We start from the raw sequence: 12,937 nt of genomic DNA, 5'->3' as shown, positions 1-12,937 counted from the left end.
TCCCATTGTTATCTAGCGCTAGATTGATAGACTCCCTTTGGAGGGAGAAAGGGTCTGGTACTACAGTCGGGACATTAGGGACATAATTCCATACTCTGTACACTTACGACTGTGTGGCTTCCCATGACAGTAATCACATAGTTAAATACGCTGATGACACAATCATTGGGTTGATCAGTGCAAATGATGATTCTCGTTACAGAGCTGAGGTACAGAAAGTTGTGGATTGGAGCAAAGAAAATACTTTGCTCCTGAACACTTCTAAAACTTGCGAACTTGTTGTTGACTTCGGTCGAAATAACAGCCATTCACCTCTCGTTATTGAAGACTCAAAAGTCGAAATTGTGGAAGAATGTAAATTTCTGGGGCCGACGTTGTCCAATGATTTCAGTTGGAACAAAAACACCACAAATATTGTTAAAAAGGCTCGTCAGCGTCTCTTCTTCCTGAGGAAACTTAGAGAATTCACCATCAACTCTAAAATCCTTGTGAATTTTTATCGGTGCACGACTGAAAGTCTTTTTGTTAGCTCCATCACAGTCTGGTTTGGAAACGTTACTGCCAAAGACAAGAGAGCGTTATATAAGGTGGTCCGCTCAGCCAAAAAAATTGTGAACTGTGACCTGCCGGTGCTGGAGGCTCTGTACAAAAGCAGACTCTCAAACCGAGCTTCTCAGATCATAAATGATCCTTCTGGCCATCCTGGAAGAGTCATGTTTGAGCTTCTTCCCTCTGGAAGAAGGTACCGCACCATTAGGTGTAAGACGTCTCGGTATGCTAGGAGCTTTTTCCCACAAGCTGTTATTAGCCTGAATAGTGCACCTTAAGTCTACAGGACCTTATTTTATTTTATTTATTTGATCTTAACTTTTTAACTTTTTTAACGTGATCTCTGTATCTTGTATTTCACAGTGTTAGTGTTATGTTAACGTGTCTTTATGTGATAATTTGTTTCATGTCTGTCTAATGTCGTTTTTCTTGTGTGGGATGCACTGAGCTTTTTGCACAACTATTTCCTATGTTTTTTTTTTTTAACTACAAATGGCAATAAACTAATCTTGATCTTGATCTTGATAATTCCAGAACCACATCCTGTCACCTCCTCTGCCCGCCATTTTTGTGTTTTGCCTGATATATGGGCAAAGCACAAAAGGCGTACATAAATGAATTGACCTACTATTCCATTAAATCTATAGTTCTAAATAAAAAATGGGTTAAGATTCATTACTGTTCTATTTTACACTGAATGTTGTGTGTTTGTGATACACTGCAATTACTTGTTTACTTTTACTTAATTGTTGCATGTTGTGTGACTGACTCATATGTTATACAACTGACTCATAATTGAATATACAACTAAATGAACTGAATGAATGAAATTAATTAAATGGAAATGTTTTTGTTTATAAAAATATATTCTATAAATAGTGCCATTGTGTGTTAAATATGAATCATTGCTGATCTATGAATGTGTTGCACTGAGTCTGATTTCCGAAACAGTGAATTTCATTTCCGAAACACTGTTGTCATTACCACAATATGTGTTTATTTGCAAATTATTTAATAATTAGAAAATTGTTTATAGTTTGTAATTCTGTTGATACAATTTATAGGATTACTTATTTAATCCCTTTAACAAAAAACATTATATTTGTCAGTTTTCAAAGAAATAGCCTAAAAAAACATGATATAAATCATTAGGTATGTTGCGGTAATGAGACAAATTATTATTTTTTTCTTAATTTAGAAATATAACAAAGTAATCTTTCCTGAGGCATATATACATCTTGACATAAGTGTTAATAACCTACTTTAAAACTAACCAAAAATAAAACTATGTAACAATATATTTGATGTGATTTCATGTTGCGGTAAAATTCCCAAAACAATGTCTAATAATAATGTTTTTAGTAAGTTCAGACATTAATCTTGGATGCTTAATTGGAAATTTGTCTTCAAATGTCTTTTTAAAATTTTGAAGTTGGAATCCTTTTAAATCTGGATTTCGTGAGAATCACCCATGCGACTGCCGATCAGGAGGTGGTCGTGAGATGTTAAACGCAGCTCGTTACTTCATGTATACTAAACGATGGAGGACGCGCAATTAGCCTGAAACTCGGTGCAATCCAAAAAATTCTCGCACGAATGAAAAATCAGCTGAAAAAGGGCCAAAACTCACACAGTGTAAACCCAGCTGAAGTACTGAACTTCTGGCACCAGTAGATCATGGCAGTGTTCTATATATTTTTGACACCGGTTATATCAGATGGTTATCTAATTACAACTTGGCTTTTTTTTTTTTTTTTGAAAATGCCTTTTTTTCTTCATCAACTCCAAACCCAAGGTAATGTGTACAATTTCTTCCAAGAATCGCTGGTCATTTGACTGTTTGTTCTGACTCCACGTTGTAAAGTTGGTCATATCTGCGGACTTTTCTGCCAAATGTATTTCATCCATGATCAAATTATACTGTAATCTGCAGGTGCACTGCAGAAACTTTTAAAATGACAGGAAAGGAATGAAACGTAAAAATGATAGATCACAGCCCTTGCGGTCTGAGGTGCACGTCAGGCTGCAGGGAGGGCTCACAGCCAAGCTGAGCTCTTTGGTCTGTCACACCTAGGGATATGTGTGAAACTTAACACCATATTACAGTGCAGGCAACAAGCAGCATTTTGTTAATAATCACCGGTCTTGAATTACTTACTGCCTGCCTCATTTAGGTGCCAGGTCTGAGCACGGTTTGAAAAAAGAAACGGCTGGTCTTTTAACAAAGAAAATACGGTGCCCACTTTCGTTGAATTGGCGAGTGTCAGTGCTGAACTTCATTTCATACGTCCGTTATTGGCCTAGGCACATCCAGCCTGCTCTGTCCGGTACATGTGAGGTGTTTTTAATGGAAATACATTGCATTAGGATGGGACATTTTGTCCGTTGTGAGTGAAAGTCCGTTATACAAAATCTGTTATATACGGTGTTTATTATATGGAAAACCATACAAAAGCATTGGGACTTTTGCTTTTGTCAGGTGAGTGCGAATATCAGGTTTATATGGTGATGGTTTAGGTGAGTTTTACTGTATTCCAATGTAAAGTCAAAGGTGTCATAAATAACCCCACTCAAACATAGCTTGGTTGCTTGAGGATTAATTAGTTCCCACACTTTATTTGTTCATGCTCTGTGCCACATCGAGCACATACACTGCTCGCTAAAGTGAGAGTGACACTAACAGCAGGGCTGCAACGAACAATAATTTTCATAATCGAATAATCAATTATTTTCAGCCAGATCACAATCAAGGGTTACCAGTGGGGTAACTAAGGGTAGAAATTTGATGTTCCTATATTATATTATTTACACTCAGAAAAATTATTAAAGGTGTTGTCTAATAAATGCCAAAATATCTTTTTATTAACTTCACTTCCTGAAAAGCTAGAGCTGATTTCGAAATGCATGTTTTTTGTGCCAAAGTGTGGTTTACGGACACTACAATTTCATCATTTGTTAAATGATAAGGTGCTGTTATTTAAATATGTGATGCATATATGTAATATGTTTTCTAGGTGGATAGAATATAATCTTCATTCATTTAAAACTGGTTTTCATTTAAAACTCATTTAAAACTGCCGCAATCAAATGCACGTTCAAGCACTGATAACGCTGTGATGCACAGGGCCCAGGGTTAAACACTGGTCCTAAATATACAGGACATTACCACAGGCATATTGCCTCACAATCATTTATTATGAAGGATCAATTAACCCAAAACCAACCTGAAATGATATTTAGCGTGTGCGTGTGTGTTGGGAGTGCGAAGAGCGAGGAAATGGGTGGGTGGGGGGGCAGCATATAATTATGTGGTGTTTCTTTATTAGGGAAAATATAATGTTTTCTCATACATACTTGAATGTTACATACATTACAGCATGGAAGTGAGCATTATTTATTGTAACTCTAATACAACCTATGTTTGTAGACCAGACTTGCAGCACAAAATATCTTGGTGTACGGACACTACATTTTGCAAACCTGAATTTCAAATCAGCCTTGCTGATTTACACTAAATATCAGTTGTTGCATGTAAATATAATTTTAGTTGTTACTAAAGAAATTTGAACTTTTCAATGAAATAATATTGCTAAACTAGCTCAATCTAAACCATTTAAATAGTGGTGTACGGACAATACACTGATTTTTGTGAAATATTAAGGGTCATATTTCTTGAGACATAAATCCAGAATTTATCGAGACAATGATTACAAAATCTATTTCGGTCAATCAAAGTGTCATTGTGTATCAAATAACAATGTTATGGTCACTTAGAAATATGCATATTTACTTCAAAACAGAACATTTTCTGTCAATGATGTGAAAAAGATTCATTTCATAACGGCAAACATGAATACAACAATCAGCCATATCAGCGTTGCTTCTCAGCAATAGGTAAAATACAAATCACACATTACTAATCCAACAACCAAATTTAACTTGCAGAAGTATTAAACATTGTTTGCTGAAGGTTTTCTGCATATAAGATACATTTTTTGTAGTACTTTGACGAAATCACCACCACAATGACATCAAAACAATGGTTTCTAGTTGTTTAATAATACACCATAATTTTAAAAAGAACACTGCAAATTTCACCAAACTGTGCATTTTGGTTCATTTCAGTACCATGAAATTAATGAACACATGCAAATCATTCACTGACAAGACATTAAATTGTAAATCACATATAACAAAGATGTGCTTAACCCGTACCCCTTGATTGTGATCTGGCTGTTCCTAAATTAGTTGATCAATCCATAAAATGTCCAAAAATAATGAAAAATGTTGATCAGCGTAATCCACAGCCCAAAATGACTCCTTCACAGTGGTGGGCACAGCTAACCAAAAAGTTAGCTTCAATAACAGTTAATCCACTAACTAAAAAGTTATCTTTTTTAAAGCTAAACCGATTAATCCCTAAAAAATTTAACGGAGGTTACTAGGGGTGTAACGACACACAAAAATCACGGTTCGATACGCACCTCGGTTTTGAGGTCATGGTTCAGTTCATTTTCGGTACAGTATGCAGGGCTGGATCCAGAGTGAAAATCTGACATGCATTTTTGCCCAATGATAAAATAAAAATCGTACACGTCTTGTTATTCAATAATCTTCATTCTTTTATTCGGCTTTTTCTTATCGTGCACCCGCTCTATGGAATGGTCTTCCTGTGACTGTGAGATAGTCGGAGTCCATGGACATTTTTAAGTCAAGACTTAAAGCCTATTTTTATTCTCTTTCTTATGAATAGTTTTTATTTTTTATGTATTTCAATTTTTTTTTTTATTTTTTTTTATTTAAATTTTTTATGTTGAACTGTTCTATGTGAGGCACCTTGAGACGGATTTTGTTGTGATTTGGCGCTTTATAAGCACATTTTATTGAGTCTTAAAGTAAACAAATATGAAATTGGTCACTGGATCTTGAAACTTTGGACATAATAAACTCTACATGGTGGATCCTTGATCTCTGGACATAAATAGGAATACAAGGTCTGTTAGAAAAGTATCCGACCTTTTTATTTTTTTCAAAAACCATATGGATTTGAATCACGTGTGATTGCATCAGACAAGCTTGAACCTTCGTGCACATGCGTGAGTTTTTTCACGCCTTCGCCTGTGAGCAGGCTTTGTGTGAGCACTGGTCCACCCTCTCGTCGTTTTTTATTGCGAATAAATGTCTGAACGATTTGGAGCTTTGCTGCATCAAATTTTTTCCAGAAACTGTGAGAGACCTCCAGGTGGACACCGTTCGGAAAATTAATATGGCTTTCAGGGACGATTTTATGGGGATTATACAGATTAAGGAGTGTTACTGCCGCTTTAAGGACGGCCCACAACTGCTGAGAGCGCGGCGCGCTCCCAGCGCCGATCGACAGGCTTCATCACGGCGCTGCTTTGCGCCATGCAGCTCCACCGCGACGCACGGAACTCCTCCGCACGTCTGTCTTAATATGCTGATGTCCACGTCTTTTCACAATTCCTGTGCTAGTCAGACGACATACCAGATCAAGACAGCGTCCAGTTTAGAAATGAACAGCACATTCCACTGTTGCAGGAGTTTTTGTCATGGAAAGAGGAGCGGAATTCCGCGCGTCATGGTGGAGCTGCATGGCGCAAAGCAACGCCGTGACAAAGCCTTCCAGGACATGTTCGGGCATGTCCAGCTCATGCACAATCACAATCGGATAATCACACGACTGAAAAGCAACCGGAATCCATCTGAAATCCACCTGAAAGCCGTCCTGTGAGACCAACACGGGGGTGGTTTTGTGCCGCGTAATGAACGGCTCCGTGGCGCGTCCCTCCGCTTTTCTTTCCATGAAAAAAACTCCTGTAACAGTGGAATGTGCCGAAAAAGTGCTGATCTCCACGACTTCTGCCTTTTTATGAAAGTCAGATGAGGTCCCGGATCAACAAAGCCTTCACGTTGGAAATGATCTGGTTGTTTCAGCGGGGTCTGAGCCTGTCGATCGGTGCTGGGAGCGCGCCGCACTCTCAGCAGTTGTGGGCAGTCCTTAAAGCAGCAGTAACACTCCTTAATCTGTATAATCCCAATAAAATCGTCCCTGAAAGCCATATTAATTTTCCGAACGGTGTCCACCTGGAGGTCTCTCACAGTTTCTGGAAAAAAATTGATGCAGCAAAGCTCCAAATCGTTCAGACATTTACTCGCAATAAAAAAACGATGAGAGGGGTGGACCAGTGCTCACACAAAGCCTGCTCACAGGCGAATGACGCAACCGACAGGCGTGAAAAAACTCACGCATGCGCACGAAGGTTTTGTCTGATGCAATCACACGTGATTCAAATCCATATGGTTTTTGAAAAAGGTCAGATACTTTTCTAACAGACCTCGTAAACAAATCTGTAGTTTTTGTCAAAAGCATTTCCTTTCAGGCATATATCTGAGCTGAGCTCTTACAGCTGATTGTGCTGCACGTCAGGAATTTGTAAAGAAATACAGCACGTCTCATTTTGGGAGGAAAAAAAACATTTTAGTCTATTGTAGTTTCTTGTCTGTATTACAACGTTTGTAAGAGGTGTCATTTTATTTAAAGCGGCAATTCATTTTGAACTTATTAATTTCGACCGGACTCTGTCTCGGCAGAGAGCCGTGCAGCGTTTGAAGCTGTGCCAACGGAACGGAGGACGATTCTCGTTTCTTGACTGCAACAAGACAAGAGTCCTAGTTAGTGACTTTAATACACACAAAAGTGACTCACGGTATTTTAATGGCTTTGAGAGGGGTTAAGAAGCGGACATGCCGTTTCTGAAGAGCAGCAAATCAAAGAACCAGCGAGCTAAAGGATCAAAGCATTGCTTCAATAATTCACGCTTCAAAGTGGAGTCGCGCTACAGAAACGGTTGATTACTGAGCCGCTGCAGACCAAACCCTGAATATCCGACTTTATTTGTATGTCCGTATGGCTCTGAGACTCACAAAAATCTGTATAATTTACGGACAATCCGTATAGATTGACTTGTATGGTCGGAAAACCACTGAAAATGTAATTTCAGTCATCATAGAATGCCTTTCAAATACGCTACTGTCTGAAAACTATTTATAAACCACTCACCGTTTCTTGCTGAAATAAGCGCCCAATTTTCCTTGCACAACTTTTTTCCTGCATGCCATGATCATCGACTCTACTGTACTGAAGTTATGTTTGTTTGATCCGGTTTGAATTTTCCTGCATACACCTGCGTGGTGCATTGTGGGATCAAATCAAAAGCTGTCTTTTTTCTTTTTAAAATTGGTGGCTGCAGCTAATATTCAGGTGCACTCTATAGTCCAGAATTTACGGTAAACACACGCAACACAAACTCACCCGTGCACAGCCCTGTACCGAACTGAACGTCCCGTACCGTAACAGTTCAATACAAATACATGTATCGTTACACCCTTAGAAGTTACAGATAAAAGCTAAACCAATAACTTTCAGTATTGACTTCAGTACACTAACAGCTACTGACACAACAACGAGCCAGTGCTTCTGTGTCAGATTAGCTTTCTCTCAGCAAAAGAGACCTTGTGACTGAGGAAGAGGAAGAATAAAGACAATTTCTCTTTACACCATACAGACTCTCTGGCATATCACGCAAATCATCAACAGGCATACAGTTTTAACTTAACCAAACCAATTCCAGACAAGTTATTTAAATTAACATCATGTCTGGCTTTTATAAAGTGAAAATATCAGCTATATGGTTAAGTTTTAAAGTAATGCACTAATTTTGAAGTTTTTAATGTTTGGACATACATGCTGCGGTGCATTATGGGTAAAGTTTCACGACAGGAGAAATGCATTGCGACGCTCTGATCAGGCTGCACTTTAACCGCTGCACACAGACAACAGCATTAAACTCCTTGTATACTGTGCCTAAAACTCTTGTGAATATATTTTCTGGGTTTATAGATGATGTCATTGTGTTTGTTTAATGCCAGAAGCTCAGGATGTGTGAGCTGCGATCGCTTCCTGTTCATGTCATTCTGGGGGGAAGTGAAGTTTGCTCTTTAACGTCCTGCTTATTGTCCTTTACAACACTCTGTCCTCTTTGTTCCAGACTAATATATATAAGATGTCTGAAATTTGGTTTGTGTTTATTAAATTCCACGCAGATTAAATGTAGCAGACACGGATTATTTGGAATATTTGTTTTAGCAAGTTTTCAGGGTGTCTACTGTCATCTACTGGCCAGTAGATGGCAGTGTTCGCCCTAATGAGATATCCCATAATCCTTTGGGCGCCAGAGAGGTGTTGTGGTCTACAGCACAGAGAAGGCACATGATGACAATTGTAAATGAACATTATACAACCAAAATGTACATTTTTATGCTTTCATCACATTAATAAGAGGTTGCAGCAACTCTCTGGTGTCCCTGGAATTAGTCAGGTTAAAAGTTTAACCATAAGTTAAAACTGTATGCCTGTTGATGACTTGCGTGATATGCCAGCGACTCAGTATGGTGTAAGGAGAAATTATCTCCCCCACTTCCTTTCTCTCCTGTAACCAGCTCGCTTCTGTCTGCGGAGGATAGAGCTGTCTGCTACAAAACACTTAACAGGTAGGTGCTAAAATCTTTGATTTCAGACTTCACAAATGTTTTTACTGTTGAGCTTTATTCACTACACCTGCAAAAATGTTAGCTGTCTAAAAATGATCAGACCTAAACTTATCTTAAGCTAATTGGTCTGCTGATGGTTTTCAAAGTTATCTGAAAAGCTAATCTGATAATGAAAACGTTAGCTTTGATAATTAGCGGTTAGCAGAACTATGCCCACCACTGCCCCTTCAAATGTCTTTTTTTGTGTTGCCCAAGATATTCAGGCTACTGCCAGACAGAAGCAGCTGGTACAATAAACCAGAAAATATTCATATTTATGAAGCTGAAATCAAAGAATTTGTTTTTTAATGAATAAAAACAATTAATTGATTATCAAAATACTTGTCGCCTAATTTAATAGTCGATTAACCACTGATTAATCATTGTAGGAGTGACATGGTAGCTTAGTGGTTAGCGCTGTTGCCTCACAAGGCTGTGGGATCGATTCCCACCTGGTTCTTTCTGTGTGCAGTTTGCATGTTCTCCCCGTGTTTGCATGGGTTTCACTCCAGGCCCTCCGGCTTCTTCCCACATCCAAAGACATGCAGGTTAGGTGAACTTTAGTATGCATGAATGTATTTGTTTGTCTGCATGTGGCCCTGCAATAGACTGGCGTCCTGTCCAGGATGTACCTGCTCTCTCACCCAATGCCTGCTGGGCCCCATCCCTTAACTGGAATAAACAGGTACAGAAAATGAATGAATAATCGTCGCAGTGCTAATTGAGAGATGGTGTTTATGTACATAACAAAAACAAATATTACATTTATGCAGATTATATGCATAGAGTAGCATGTTGAGCACTTTTTTCCTCCCATTTCTTTCCTATGTGACGACTCCGGGGCTGCACACTTTTGGAAGTCAGGTCCATTAAATGCTCATAGCTTTTTTCTTTCATGTGGTTGTTCCCCTTGGGGCTTTTCAACAATGGAAACATCCATCTCCCCTTCACACAAATTTTTTATGGACGTCCAGTGGAATGTGGCCTCATGGTACTAGTTTCATATCATAATTTACACTATTATTGCAAACAATACCATGAAATGACGTAAATCTATATCACCCACCCCAGTGCATTCATTCCAAATGAGAAGCGCACATGTGCGTGGCATGCGGTAGCTTTACCAGGAGAACAATCTGCGTGTCCACAAGGTTCGCTGCTCGATGTGCACATAGTTTGGGCGCAGAGAAACAAGTAAAAACAACTCCTTAAATCATTTATAACTAATAATCTTTATTATTTTTCTCAGTGTGAGTGACTCTGCACTTTTCTGCTCTGGTTTTAGCTTCTCTTGGGTCCTGGATAGCAACCACACAGGCAGACAACCAATCCATCTCCACCTCTTGAAATAAGCAATCTTATCTCCTGCAGCCAGGTCAAACATTGGCGTCCTTTCGGCCTTTTCCAGTTGCTCTGGTTCTCAACACTGACGCACCTGAGTGCTGAATCGTGCTGCAGATTTGACTCCGGAGTTTCAGATGTCCTGTTTTAATTTGGTGAAAAGCAGAATCATTTTGTTGCCATTACCATGTGCACGGCCAAAGTGTGACAATTTCATATCCCCTTTGTGCACATCTGGCAGGGGATATGAATTACACTTAACTTTTGTTGCGGGGGTGGAGTGGGGGAGCATCATGGAGCCTGTGTGTGTGTGTGTGTGTGTGTGTGTGTGTGTGTGTGTGTGTGTGTGTGTGTGTGTGTGTGTGTGTGTGTGTGTGTGTGTGTGTGTGTGTGTGTGTGTCTGTGTGTGTGTGTTACAAATGCTTGATAATAATACACCCAAACACATGTAGTTACACAGAAACAGCACATTCCAGCAGGACTTTTGTTTCTGCCTGACAGATGGCTGCTGGTGCCTGCACGGATAAACTAATTATTCTTTCCTGAAACAGAGAGAGAGGGAGAGAGAGAGAGAAGGTAATTGCGAAACCGGTCCTTTTTTCCCAGAAATGAACGGTTGTTGATATAACAGTAACCAGACATTAGTCATGGCCCACACATAGTCATTATTATTATTATTATTATTGTTGTTATTATTATTATTATTATTAAGTGAGACGTTTTAACCGTATTCAGCCTTCACACTCCCACAGAAGGCTTTGGGCTGCTTTAACGCTGTGTGTAAAAAAAAAAAAAACGTTAGTTTGTTTCCAGCATTAACGGACACTTACGTAGCCGAGCGTCGATGAGCGTCAGCAGGAGCAGCAGCAGGCCGGGCACACGGCCCCACAGCGGGCGTTTCTTCCTCCACATCATCCGGCCGTTACTCCTGCTAGGCCACAGGTTTGGCTCTGAACGCGGAGCCGCGGGAGGAAAAACTTTATTCTTCCCGAAAGTGTTTTTGCCCACACAAGAGGGAAAAGTCCGGGGGGGCGGAGGGTGTCGGCGGGTACAGCCACATGACTACAGGGGGCGCTGTTGCACCGAGCTGCTGATGTCTCTTCACTGCGGAGACTGAATAATAATATATGTTTAAGAAAAAAAAACTTGCCTTTTAATTTTGCACTTTTATTATGTGGTTATTGTATTTTTATTTCGTAGACTGTAAATGTTTTTAATTCTTTATTTTCAAAAAGTGTTAAAATAACACCAAGTAGCCTATAACGGTACAACATCAGACAAAATATCCACTTTTCCCTCTCTTTTTTAAATAACAGTAACTGCTGAACAGATAGGGAGAAATGAATAATGTGCACAGTAAATCCTGCAAAATAATAATAATAATAATAATAGTCTACCACAAAAACAAAAAGGGATTGAGAGTTTTACTATAGTAATTTCTATACGTGATTGACCTCCACAAAGTCTGTCCTAAAGGCTTTGACCCACTTTCTACAGAAGTCCCCTTTTTGCGCCGATTTGTAAATGTAATTGATTCCATTACATATCATTTACATTTACTATATTTATCAAATCAGACATTGTTGGGAATGTTTAGAACCAACATCTTGTAATTGCCTTCTTGGCTGCTCGCTATCAAAATTGCAAAAAGATATTTGTTTACAGATATATAAAATTATTAAGGTTTCCCAGGAATATGGTAGAAAACTGTAATGGTAAGTAATACAGCAGATAAGAGGATATTTAGAGCAGAATCCTGCAAATGGTGATACAACCATAAAATTCAACACAAATACTCCTTAGACATTCCTCTTTTGCAAAACCGATTGGCCACTTGAATTTTTAATCGGAAGTCAGGTATGGGTCAATTGAAGACTTGCACAGGGGTCAAAATTAAAAATGCTGCAATCATTTTGAAACTATACTACATTATTTGTCTGATCACAAAGATTCCAAAAAGGTATAGTTTGGACTATCTGTGACTGAATTCTATGGAGTTATGGGATAAAACAGTAAGAATGGTGACAAAGGTCAGTTTCAGATTGTACAGGGGTCAAAGGTTAAAGTTGCTCAAATTTTGGTAACCAGTTATGCAAATTATTGGTTGAGTTAACAGGGTTTTTAAAAGGAATAGTTTGGACCATGTATCATGGTTAGTTATGTTACGGGGTAACATATGTCACATGTCATAGAATCCAGTGGATGTTGACCTTGTTTGGCCTTTATTTTGGAGACCAAACATTCAGCACTGTCAAAACTATTTAATTTATTAATCCTATTAGCTCAACCAATAATTTGCATCACTTTTGACCAAAACTGGAGCAACTTTAACTTTTGACCTCTGTACAAACTGAAATTGACCTTTGTCACCATTCCTGCTGTTTTTACCCCATAACTCTATAACATTCAGTAATAGAAAGTCCAATCTATAGCTTTT

At 38.8% G+C, this 12,937-nt stretch overlaps 1 protein-coding gene across 1 annotated transcript in view; it reads right to left on the bottom strand.

Annotated features, from left to right (window-relative positions):
* pros1 (protein S) overlaps positions 1–11,499 on the bottom strand; it is a 75,062-nt gene extending 63,563 nt beyond the window's left edge. Inside the window, exon 1 of the mRNA XM_034192676.1 lies at positions 11,331–11,499. Coding sequence (XP_034048567.1) covers positions 11,331–11,415 — 85 coding nt within the window. The 5' untranslated portion in view covers positions 11,416–11,499. The remainder of the gene's footprint in view (positions 1–11,330) is intronic.
* Between the last annotated feature and the right edge of the window lie 1,438 nt (positions 11,500–12,937).

Source organism: Thalassophryne amazonica, chromosome 2 (genome assembly GCF_902500255.1).
Source record: "Thalassophryne amazonica chromosome 2, fThaAma1.1, whole genome shotgun sequence".
Classification (NCBI taxonomy): Eukaryota; Metazoa; Chordata; class Actinopteri; order Batrachoidiformes; family Batrachoididae; genus Thalassophryne; species Thalassophryne amazonica.
Note: the sequence above shows the minus strand (reverse complement) of the source record. Positions and strands in the feature narration are given on the sequence as shown.